We start from the raw sequence: 11603 nt of genomic DNA on the forward strand, positions 1-11603 counted from the left end.
GCTTCTGAGCTTGAAAGCCAAGCTTTTGCTAGCGGGATCACATCATAATGAAGATTTGGGTCGATGAGCCAAGTTTGCTGAACTTTCAGATGGGACAGGCTATGTTCCTGCACCTGTGCACTGAGCTGGCGCCCACAATCCAGTGTCGGGACACCAGAATGAGAGCTGCATTGACAGTTGAGAAGTGAGTGGTGATAACACTATGGGGACTTGCAGTGCCAAGTTGCTGCCAATCTGTGGGAACTAATTTTGGGACTGGAAAATCCGCAGTGGGGAGGCCACTTTCATGCAAGTCTGTAGAACCATCAATTGTATCCTGGTTTGCAGGACGGTGTGACTCTGGGCAACGTGCAGAACACCATGGATGGATTTCCAGTTATGGGTTTGTGGACTTCAACATAAATATCCCAATTTTGGCTCCAGCCCTTCCTTCTTGGCACAAAGTACATGGACAGAAAGGGCTAACTTTTCTATAATTCATGCAAGCATTTGTGGATTTCTGGAGATGCTTCACTCGTATCCATTTGGGCTGGCTAGGGAACATTCATGATTCTTCTGTCTTTAAAAACACAGGATTATTCAGAAAGATGCAACAGGGACACTTTTTCCAGACAGGCAGATTGACCTTTCAGCATTGTCAAATGGTAATAGTGATTTCAGGGGACCCAGCCCACCCTTTGCTCCTCGGCTCTTGAAGGTGTATGCTGTCCACTTTGACAGGTCCAAAGAAAGACTGCCAGCTCAGCAGGCGCAGAGTGACAGTTAAATGAGCCTTTGGCAGATGGAAAGGATGTTGGCAGTGTTTACTCTCTAAATTGGAAAAAAAATCTCTATGATTATAGCTGCCTGCTATCTCCTGCATAATACCTATGAGACGGGACGGGGGGGGGGGGGGAAATTGCTGCTGGGATGGAAGACTGAGAGAGAGCAGCTATTGGCTGACTCTGAACATCCAGGCACAAGCACCAGTGGAAGAGGTCAGTGTGGAGCTATGTAGCTGAGGGAAGCCTTGAAAGAGCATTTTAACCATCAGGCATAGCAGTGTGGTCATCTGTGCTCTGCCTGGCCCTGACCTTTTGGCTGCTGTCAGGAATTGTGTGGCGCTTGGTATACCTTTGTATTAATCTTATTCTGAACTGATGAATTATGTGATATAAATTATACTTCTATAATTATTACATTGGGTGTTTCACACAACTTATTAAATCTGTGACTCTGGTATGTGCTTTGAGTGCCACTGGACAGTACTGCAGAACGTGATGAAGTAACAAAGATTAATTATACTGCCAAGAAATAAAAATGTGTTGTATACCCAAAACATGGCCAAACAATAACGTGAAATTATAAAATAAAACTAACAAAGAGAACTTTGAAATTAGAATGGTGGAAACATTCATGTCCATGCCTGGCAATCAATGCTGGCTTTCACACAGAGGTCAGTGTATGTGAAACTGTGGTTTTCCTTATTGTCCCCTGTTGTGGAGGGGTAGGGATGTAGCTACTGATGCAAGATGGAATTTTGGAAGCTGCTGAAATGAAGGTCTCCACTGTGTGTAAAGAAAAGTGAGCCCATGATCGTTGGATCTGTAGGCTAACAAGAGTCTGCAGCATTTGTTTGCTAGCTGAGAATTTCCAGTATGTCCCAGTGAAAATCTTTTCTTTTCCTGCTGGGACTCCTGTGTCTTTCTCCTGCCTACTCGTTCCTTCTCCAAGCTGTTTGCAATATTCACCCTCCAGGCCCTCTGTTCGTGGTCTGCTGCACCACTAACTTTCATGATCTCTGAATGTGTCCTCCTTAGTCCTCTTCTTTCTCTCTTCCTCATCAGGGCTGGTGTGGAGGGGGAACCCAGTAAACGTCTCAGCTACAGATAAAACAGTGATATCACATTGTACAGCCACAACGAAAAGGAAAAGATCTCAGAATTCCCCTCCCTTATTCTCTGGAACACCTCTGGAGAGCACTGCTCTCCAGAAGCAGCCAGGTTGACTGTGGACCACTAAGGGGGAAGGTGTGGGAATCAGAGTACAGGGCAATGGCACTGAGTAATGGCACTAACTCCCCCAGGTGGCAGTGATTATAGTGGATACCTTGCTCTTGAGGATCACAGAGGCCCAGAAAATGCATCAGCTAGCTAGTATCCTGAAGTCCTGGAGACCCATATTCCGTTAGCCTGATTACTGCAATGGTGCCTGCCAAAGTCATCATGGAGTGACAGGGGAGAGTGTCCTACCATGGACAAAATAAGGCAGACGCCTCAAAAACCATAGGGAGAAGATTCAAGAGTTACCCCTTGGAAGTTTCATCAAGCTCTCTCAGGAAGATAAAAAATGTCCCTGTGTACTACACAAACTACTTTTCACCATGCATGCCCCCCACTGCCTCATTCTACAGGAGACGGAAAAGCACATAACACTGCATCTGTGTGTTGTACCTTGTCGGGGGGCTCGCCCCTGTCGTACTGCTGTTGCCAGGTCCGCAGCCACCTCCTCTGTCTCTGGGGCCCTCTCTGCCCTGGTCTACCAACCCCCTTTGCCAGCCCCTCTGCCCAGGGGCGGGGTCGCGTGCCCACGTTCTCCACCATGTGTCGGGGGGCTCGCCCCTGTCTCGGGGTTGCCACCCCCATCCGGGGCCTAACTCGGCCCGTCTGGGTCTAGCCCTCAAAGTACACTGCCCCCCTCTTAGGGGAAATACGGCCCAGTGGCCTAGTCCTCAGTTCAGGGTTTGTTACCCTGCTCCCCACTTGCCAGGGTCTCGGGCCGCAGGGGTAGGGGGGTCCGGGCCCTCCCTCTCCACCGGACCCCGACCAAGGGCCCTAGTAGTTTCGGGTGGTTCCCACCACTGGCTCGGCGGGGCCTCCTCCCCGCAACGCCCCGAGCCCTCAGGGGCTTCTACAGCTCCCTGCCCTGGGTCGCTTCCTACCCCCTGCTCGCAGCCTGCCGCGGTCCCACCTGTCGGCGTCGGTCGACGGGCTGTAGTGGTCCTCCCCCTGGCAGCTGCAGAGTTGGCGGAGTCCGGTCCGGCACTCGGGTCGCGGGTGGTCGGTCGGCGGCTCCGGCGTTGGGGCCGAGCCCGGCGGAGGTCCCGGCAGCAGCATGCTCGGCTCCCTCGGCGACTCCCTCTCTGGCCAGTGGTCGCTAGCTCCTGCTCGGGCCGCAGTCTGCCCTTTCTGAGCAGGTCAGCAGCCTTTTGTACCTCTGCTCCCTTTGGAGCATGCCCAGTAGGGCTGTGTGGTTGGGGCCTTCTCCGCCCCTGGCCCCAGGTGGTTTCCCTGGGCTTGAGTGCGGGGCGGGGCCACCCCGTCACATACCTCTTCCTCTTCTTGTTCAAGTAGAACAGTGAAAGGGAGACACCTGTGTCCTGCTATCTTGGGTTTGGGCCAGGTGCCATCTCCGCGTTGAAACACGTGAAAGGAGAATGTGTGCACTACTTTACCCTCAGGTTCCTTCTATTGGATCAGCCTCATTTGTGCTTGGCTGGTGGGACTGGCCAGCTGATGGTGGCATCTCCAAGATCCTGGTTCGTGGCACAGCAGAGCCTCCTGCTTCATCTCCCTCCTCCCCACTGTTCACAGCCAGGGTCTCTGTCTGGGTATTCATGGTGATCTGCAGGATGTGTGTGGAGACTTGGCTAAACATGGCCTGCAGCTCATTGTAAAAGCGGAATATCTGCTGCCTGGTCACATTATATACCTACTACAGTTCCATTGCTTCCGTGCGGCACCGCTACTGATCCGTCATACTCCTTCATCTGCATCCCCTGTGCAGTCTTTTCATAGATGTCCACATTTCTATGAGTGGTCCAAAGCTGTGTCTGTACAGCCTCTTTTCTCCACAGGCCCAGAAGATCCAGTGTCTCCTGTTTACTCCAAGAAGGCGCATGTCTAGAACTGGAATAGTTGGCTGGGCATCTGGGTACAGCAGTGGAGACCTGCTAGGTGTGCTTGGCCAAGCTGAATAATCAAGAAAAGGCATTACAAAAGTGTGTATGGGTTTTACAGGAAAGGGGCTGGCATCTGCTGTTGAGGCAGTAGAGTTCACAGCTGTGACCAGAGCAGCCACTGTCTGGCATTGTGGGATAGCTACTGGAGGACTGTTAAGTTTGACAGGGCACAGTGTCTATGCTGTCACTGACCACAGTATGTAACCTTTCAGAGAGGTGCCATTGCTGTCAATAAAGAACTAAGTTGCCTTAACTTTATGTTGTACACCAGGCCTTAGCCACATTTTTCAGATGGGTACCTGAGGCACGATGAACTATCATGCAATTCATATCAAAATCAATAACAGAACCCAGGAATCTGACTCAAATCCCCTGCTGTCAATACAAGGTATTCTGCTCCCTGTGCTCATGGCTCTTGACCTATGTTTCAGCCCTTTCTGGAAGTTGCACACAACTCTTGAGTCAGCTAACCTGTGAGAAACTAATTTTGGTAACTGCTGCATGTACTTTAACATAAGATGCTTACATCCAGCATATAGTTAAACTGTAGTGAGTGATAGTCTAAGAAGCATTGCATGCAAAGCACTTACCAAAGTGGCTTCCTTCCCAGAAACTGAAGAAACATCTGTGAGCCCCAAAGAACATGAAAAGAAGCATAAGTCTTTATTCTGCCCTCCATGCAGATAGTTACCCAGGGGACAAATTGTCCTTTTCAAATGCCCCACATGGTGGAGCTAATTCTACAATTCATATTGCTTGGCCATACCCAACCGTAGAACGAGCTTCAATTGAGTCAGAATCTGCATGAGCTTCCTGGAGCAGTGTGCCTCTTGGGTTGATTTATATAATTCACTGAAAATTCTCATTCCAAGCCATCCATTTCACTAAACGGCAGGGCATTCAGAACTTCTGAAAAGCCAGTTACCTCTTTGAGCACCTGAATATGGACTTAACTGGAAACTACTGGGTGGCTAGCGTGAAATTGCTTCTTAAGCAGCTCTAAATCTATGTACACAGTCCTTCAAAAAGTCAGAACCCTTGCTTTGTCACTTGGAAGCTTTATTTAAAAAATGGGTTTCCATCCGGCTTTGTTTAAATGTTTGGTGGATGAATTTGGTTCGAACAAGCATCCAAAATGTTGATGCTGCTCAGAACTAGCTTAACCTTTGGAATCTGTCCTATTGGAGCTGTTAATCTCACAGTGAGATAAGACATGCCTTTATGAGATTTTGCATCCTGCTCTTTCTGTTTCATTTTGGATGTGAGAATTATGGAGGCAAAACAGAGGAGGAGGTGAGAGCTTTCAGAACCTTCATAATGAGGAGGGGGAACTAGACTTGCTTTTTGAATGGTTTCATCTGTCCCTGGCTGACGTGCATTTTACCTTTCTTAGGCAAAGCAATCATGTTTGGCATTTGTACACTGTATTTAATCATTTTTATTTTTATTTTTTCCCTCCTCCCTTTCTAGTGCTGAATGCTTTGAAGTACCCACTGTTGATAGGCATTGGTCTAGCCACCATCATCGGACTCTTATCCTGCCTCATTGGCTACTGCAGTTCCCAATGGTGTTGCAAAAAGGAAGTTCAAGAAACCCGACGGGAGCGACGCCGGCTAATGTCTATGGAGATGGACTGAGTGTGGGAATGACATTATGCACGTTTCGGGACAGATTGGGGGAGATGGCCTGAGGCTGAGGTGTGTGACACACAAACATCCAATGGACAGTATCTCTTTCTCTGATCTAAGCCAGGACCTAAAGCTTCTCCTATCCACATGCTAAGTTCTGAGAGCACAGGCCGTGTGTACCAGCACAGAGCTCTTCTTCCAGGGACATTTACTGTGGGGATATTTTCTTCTGACACGCAAACTGTTCAGCAGCCTTCAGACAAGATTCACTGTTTAAATCCTTTTGTCTTGTTTTTAGGATCTCTCTTTGTGTGTTAACGTTGTTGGGAGGGGTGTGTATTGTGATGGGCTGAGCTTGGAAGAAATATTTTGCCTTTTATACAATTAGCTGACCTGTTCCTAGAGTTTTGTTCACATGTCCAGTGCTGGGAAGGACGCTAGTACTTGTCCGGTGAGAGTGCTGTAGTCAAGAGCAGGTTTTTGGTTGTCAAGGTGCCCTCTCTTCCCCGATTTTCAGGGGGGTTGCCTTTCTCAGCAGAGTTACACGTATATTGATGTGTCTGCTTGAGAGAATTTTTTTAATCATTTTCTTTTTTATAAAAAAAAAAAAACCAAACCTTTTAAGTTGGTATTTTGTTCTAGTGAAAAGGGTGAGCTTGGCAGCCCTAGAGACTGAATGCTCAGACCAAGTACTTCATAGTGCAGGCCTTCCTTCCCACCACAACCCCTCCCACCCTGCCTCAACTCTGACCCACAGGAAGCACTGCTCTCCTTGAGTGGTGAGTTCCATCTCCATGGCCTCTCTGCTGAGACTGCCAGCAAAGCATTAGTTCACAGTCATGGCGGTGGCAATGGGCTTTAGGAAGAAGGTGGAGATTTTTTCAGGTGTGTGGAGGTATGTGGCCAATGGGTGTTTGGCTGGAAAGGATGTAGGAAACAGCTGTTACTTATACACAGCAAGTTCTAAAGTCATTTCCATTTTGTTTCCTTCCTAACACAAATCTCTGCAATATCCAGTTTGGCTGCAGAGAGTCTGTTATTGACAGTAGCCAAATGGTGACTCAGCACGGGTACGAAATCAGGCCATCGTGGGGGAGGGAGTTTGTATTTTACAAACCTCTGTCTTTTTGTACATTCAGTGATCCCTGTCTTTCAATGGGTTCTCTCCATTGCTGGCCACTGCATGGGGGTGGATCTCTCCAGGGGGCTGTTGAGGCATATTCATAGGTGCTATAGTATGAAAGCCCAGCCCAGGTCTTCCACGTTCCCCTGGCATGGCTCCTAAGGAGCTGCTCTCAGCTATCCGGGCAGCTCTGTTCTCCTAGCACAGCTGGTGTTTTTAAGCAATAAAAGTCAAATGTGTACAAAAGAAATATTCTGATACCATATCCAGGGTTTGGCTAATATCAACAAAGATGGGAAATTGAATAATGGCCAGTGCTCCATCCTGCTCCATTATGCTTTAGGAAAAAAGAACCAGTGATAGATTAAACCCTCTGTAAAAGTTAGAGGCCCTGCTGTACTGTTAACCATCTAGGCTTTCAGTATTTTCTAGGTAATCTCTCTGACTAGTAGCTCTGTCCTTGTTATTAACATGACTTCATTTCACAACTGTCCCAGTGAAGTCTTTGACTTGGTTTTATTGTAATCACTGCAAACTGCATTGATTGAAGATGTTCACATTCATTTACCTTTGTCTTGATTTTTTCCCCCAGTATTGGCACAAGATGTTTTCCCTAAGAGGGACTGCGGCTAAGATTTTTTCACCTGTGACTGTTTATTTTGGGTGGGTGTGTTTCAGAAACAGCCCAACTTTACAAAGAGTGAATGCGCAGCACTTTTTTTTTTTTAATTTGGCCCCCTTATGGTGTCTGACATGGTCATCCAGAAATGGAGGCCCTAAAATCACTGGTCACCACTGGGAAATCTTGGCCTGAATCTTCTCAGAAGCCTTCCCAATAGATAGTTTTTTTTTTTTTTTTTTTTGCAACTACGCAACATGCTTCAGTGCCCTTGCTGAATCTGAAGGCAGGTGCAGTGAGAAGCTGTCTGGGGAGGGATGCACAGCCATCAAGGCACATGAATTCCCTGTGTGTACATTGTACGAACTTGCCTTTATGCTCTTCAGAAAGAAGAAAGCCCAGGAGCCAATTTGCTAAAGCAGGATCCCTTCCTCTTCTGGAACCACCACAGAATGTATGTTCTCTCCTGCTCTGCTTTACCGCTGAGGCATTGCTTGCTGGGCATGTGAAGCACCGAGTTTGCATTGATGCTCTTTCCCATACACAGCTGAATAACTCATCTTTCCTGCTATTTAATATTTGCTTTCCTCACATCTTTGCCATTTCTTTTAGCATGTGTGTCTGCTGCGGGGGGGACTGGGGGGGGAGATCAGTTAGTTAAAGCACAAGTCACTCGCTCTCCTTTCAGGTTTAACCCTCATCTCCATTGCTGTCAGTTATGTTTGGGGGAAACGGAATTGGCTTGGAATGCAGTAATATGGAATGAACAAGCAGGGAATGGCAGCTTCTCTGAAGCATACGCTTCATATTGGCATTTTCTCCCTGCAGAAAGAAACTCAGGGTTATTTTGACTGGGGGGTTAGGAGGATTTGCTTGCCTGTTAGTGAGGGGGGTCTCCATGTCCTTAGCTATCATCAACCTCTTTCTTCAAGTAGTGTCACTGTGGGTGCTCCATTGTGTGTGTTTGTGAGACTCTCATGAGCCATGTTCAATCCGGTATTGAGATCCTTTTGCCCCGCAACCAATCTGTATCAGGCTACACAAATGAACCAGCCCCTCCATTCTTTCTGAGCTGCATTGGCACCATGGTGTTAGCATATCCGCCTCTTGCCTAACTCATCGGTTACAGAGTTTCTCTCTAGTTGGCTGGTTTTGGTTTTAGTAGTAGTTAGATAAGTATTTTAATTTTTTAAAAAAGAATGTTTTTCATTATAGAGGATGGAGTCCAATCTTAGGACTTTTCTGTTTGCTCACCCCACACTTGTGAGAGTCATGAAAAACCTGGGGATCCTCTTCCCGCAGGTCTTGTGTGGGGCCTGAACTTAGTTCCCAAAAGCCTCCCACAGCTCCCTTTTGAACCAAGGGTGACCTGCTCCTGATTGAATTTATTGAGGAAAAAGAGCCTTCCTAGTAGCTACCATTACCTCAGCTTGCAGAGTCAGAGTTATTGGGGCCTTAATAGCAGATGCCTGCCCCTCGCCCCTCCCCCCCATAATGTTCCACAAGGATAAGGTGTCCTTATGGCCACATCTCAGGTTTCTGCCTAAAATAACCTGTGAATTTCACCTGAATTCCACCTGAATCAGAGCATACACCTATCAGGGTTTTTTTTTCCAAGCCATATACTTCCAATGGGGGAATGTTCTCCATGCTCTGGATGTCAGGAGGGCACTATCCTTCTGTCTGAACAGAACTACGCCATTTTGCAAATCTAATAGGCTGTTTTTAACCTGTCTGCATCTGAAATAGAGTGCTGCCAATTTCTACCTGGAGATGCTCTCTAAATCTATTTCTGCGGGTTGACATTCCACTGCCATTGGCATGTTGCTGCATTTGACTAAATTGCTATCTACATCTCTGGCTCACCTTAACAATGTTCCCTTTTCAGAAATCTACAGAGCTGTCACATGGTCTTCAGTTATATAGCTTCTCTAGGTACAGATGCAGCTATTTGCAGTGCAGTTCTGTCTTCAGTGATGGATTCCAATTCTAAGCTCCCTGTGCTAGGGAGGGGATACTGCTCAGGAGTGACCAAAAGCGGAGAACCCCTATGGAGACTACTCAAAGACAAGATTACTCACCCTGTGGTAGTAACTTTGCTTCTTTGAGATGTGTGTCCCTATGAGTGCTCCTCTACCACCCTCCTTCCCTTCTGTGTCAATTTCCTCTGAGATTCAGTAGCGCAGAAGACACTGATGGGGCAGTTCATCCGTGTAGCCTGATACAGCCTCAGCGCAGGGCTGAACGGACACTGCTCATGTAAATCTCCATATGGGGCACACCTCAGTGAAGGATCCATAGAGACTTAAACCCTGAAGAACTACAGGTACTGCACAAGGTGAGCAACCTCTTCCATCATAGATCATAACACATCTCCTTGCTGTTCCTAGTAAGAGGAGTTGGCCACTAGATTGCATGGCTGCTAGGCCTATGGGAGGTGGTGCTCCATCCCCTTTAACCCTTGTTGTTGCTGTATTTTTGAAGGCTGCAATCCTTGGGACAGTAGTTTCCCAGCAGGCTTCCTTCCAAGTGTGCCAATTTTGTATTCTCCTTTCTTTTTATATAATAGGAATCTCCTCCCTAGCTAGAAAAATTGTGTGTCTTAGTCACTTTTTTGTCATGATTTTTTTTAACTCCGTGTGACAACTTGTGTGTGTTAGGAGTGGTCGGTAGCAGAGGGTGTTAAGGATTAAGCCACATGGGGCTTGGATGACTTCAGTACCATCGAAGCTGCACCTCCTGGGATTGAAACCAGTAGCCAAGTATGCTAAGGGCTCCGGCCGATCTTACTCTGTTTCCTTTGCCACATGTTTTTTACTCAGTTACAGTAAGGAAATTCTGCTGGGCTCTGAACCAGGCATTGCTTGAAAATCACTTAATGAAATGGACAGGAATTTGTAGAAGGTATGAAATAAGGTGTTTGGCACAATTCTGGAATGCAGGAATGGAGTGGTTCTAATGATGCTATGTCATGTTTCTTTTTATGTTAAAAAAATAAAGAGCGAATCTTTTGATAACCATTCTGTGGTCAGAATGTTCAAACCGCCGGTGGCTCTTCCTATCTACTTTGTTCTCACAGCTCCTCTCAGACATCAGATTTGAGCTTTGAAACCTTCTGTTTCTCCCCTCCCCTACCAAGTTAGTAGGTGTTATCCCCATTTTATGGAAAGGTTTGGATGACTTGGTGTGTCATACAGTCAGAGGTAAGTCAAAAATGAGGAGTCTCAAATTTGGTTTCCTGCTCTACCCATAAGAACAGAAGAACGGCCAGACTGGGTCAGACCACAGATCCATCTAGCCCAGGATCCTGTCTTCCCACAATGGCCAATGCCAGATGCTCCAGAGGGAAGGAACAGAACAGGGAATCATCAAGCAATCCCTCTCCTGTCACCCGTTCTCAGCCACTGACAGAGGCTAGGGACACTATTCCTACCCATCCTGGCTAATAGCTGTTGATGGACCTAGCCTCCATGAATTTATCTAGCTCTTTCCATTGTACAACAGGCCTTCTCGATAGCAGCAACTTTCTCATCCTGTCCATGTGGAAACAGATTCCTTGTTGTACAAGGGCCATGAGTTAATGCCTGTTGTATAGGATAAAACACATGCATCAGTCCTGGCAGGCTCTCCTGACTCTTCCAAACAGTCATCAGGAGAATCAGTGATACTGTTGTTGAAAATCTGTTTTTCTCCTCTACGTGCCAATGTCTGACTTTTTTTTTTTTTTTCCCCTCCTGTCACGGTAACATCAACAACTCCTACAGCACTGCAAAGAGGACACCGCTCTGCTCTGCTACAGTAAGGATGGCAATTTGTCTTTCTGTAGGTATGTAAGTCTACTCATGCAGAAGCAGCTGGGAAGCCCTGTGCCCATTCTTTGGCAAGGCCAGCTTTCAGGTCACTCACGCTATCCTGCTGGACAGCAGTACCCAAGCCACCCCACGGCGGCACATAGTGCTGCTGAGTGATTAATTGTGTGGCAGCTCCCACACAAAGCATAGGCCTTGGTTTATTTTCCTCCCTAGCTCCGGTTTGGCAGACAGGACTGTGAAAGAAAAGATCTGACCTTCAGTGTGGAGTTTTCAGTTGTACGATTTCCCAGATTACAAGTTGTAAGCTCTTTGGGGCAGAGACTCTCTGAAATAAGTGTTGGTAGTGTCTTAGCTGAGATGGTTGTGCTGTCCCTCTGAGTGCTCCTCTATCCACCCTCCTTCCCTTCTGTGTCCCTTTCCTCTGCTGCTTTGAGAGCCTTAGGTGCTACCCTGACACACAAAGTAAGATACCTGGGAATGG

At 47.2% G+C, this 11603-nt stretch overlaps 1 protein-coding gene across 1 annotated transcript in view; it reads left to right on the forward strand.

The window, feature by feature from the left end:
• PTGFRN (prostaglandin F2 receptor inhibitor) overlaps window positions 1-10330 on the forward strand; it is a 104365-nt gene extending 94035 nt beyond the window's left edge. The window contains exon 9 of the mRNA XM_075909226.2: window positions 5411-10330. Coding sequence (XP_075765341.2) covers window positions 5411-5577 — 167 coding nt within the window. The 3' untranslated portion in view covers window positions 5578-10330. The remainder of the gene's footprint in view (window positions 1-5410) is intronic.
• Window positions 10331-11603: the final 1273 nt, after the last annotated feature.

This window comes from Pelodiscus sinensis, chromosome 1, assembly GCF_052426305.1.
Source record: "Pelodiscus sinensis isolate ZL-2025 chromosome 1, ASM5242630v1, whole genome shotgun sequence".
Taxonomy (NCBI): Eukaryota; Metazoa; Chordata; order Testudines; family Trionychidae; genus Pelodiscus; species Pelodiscus sinensis.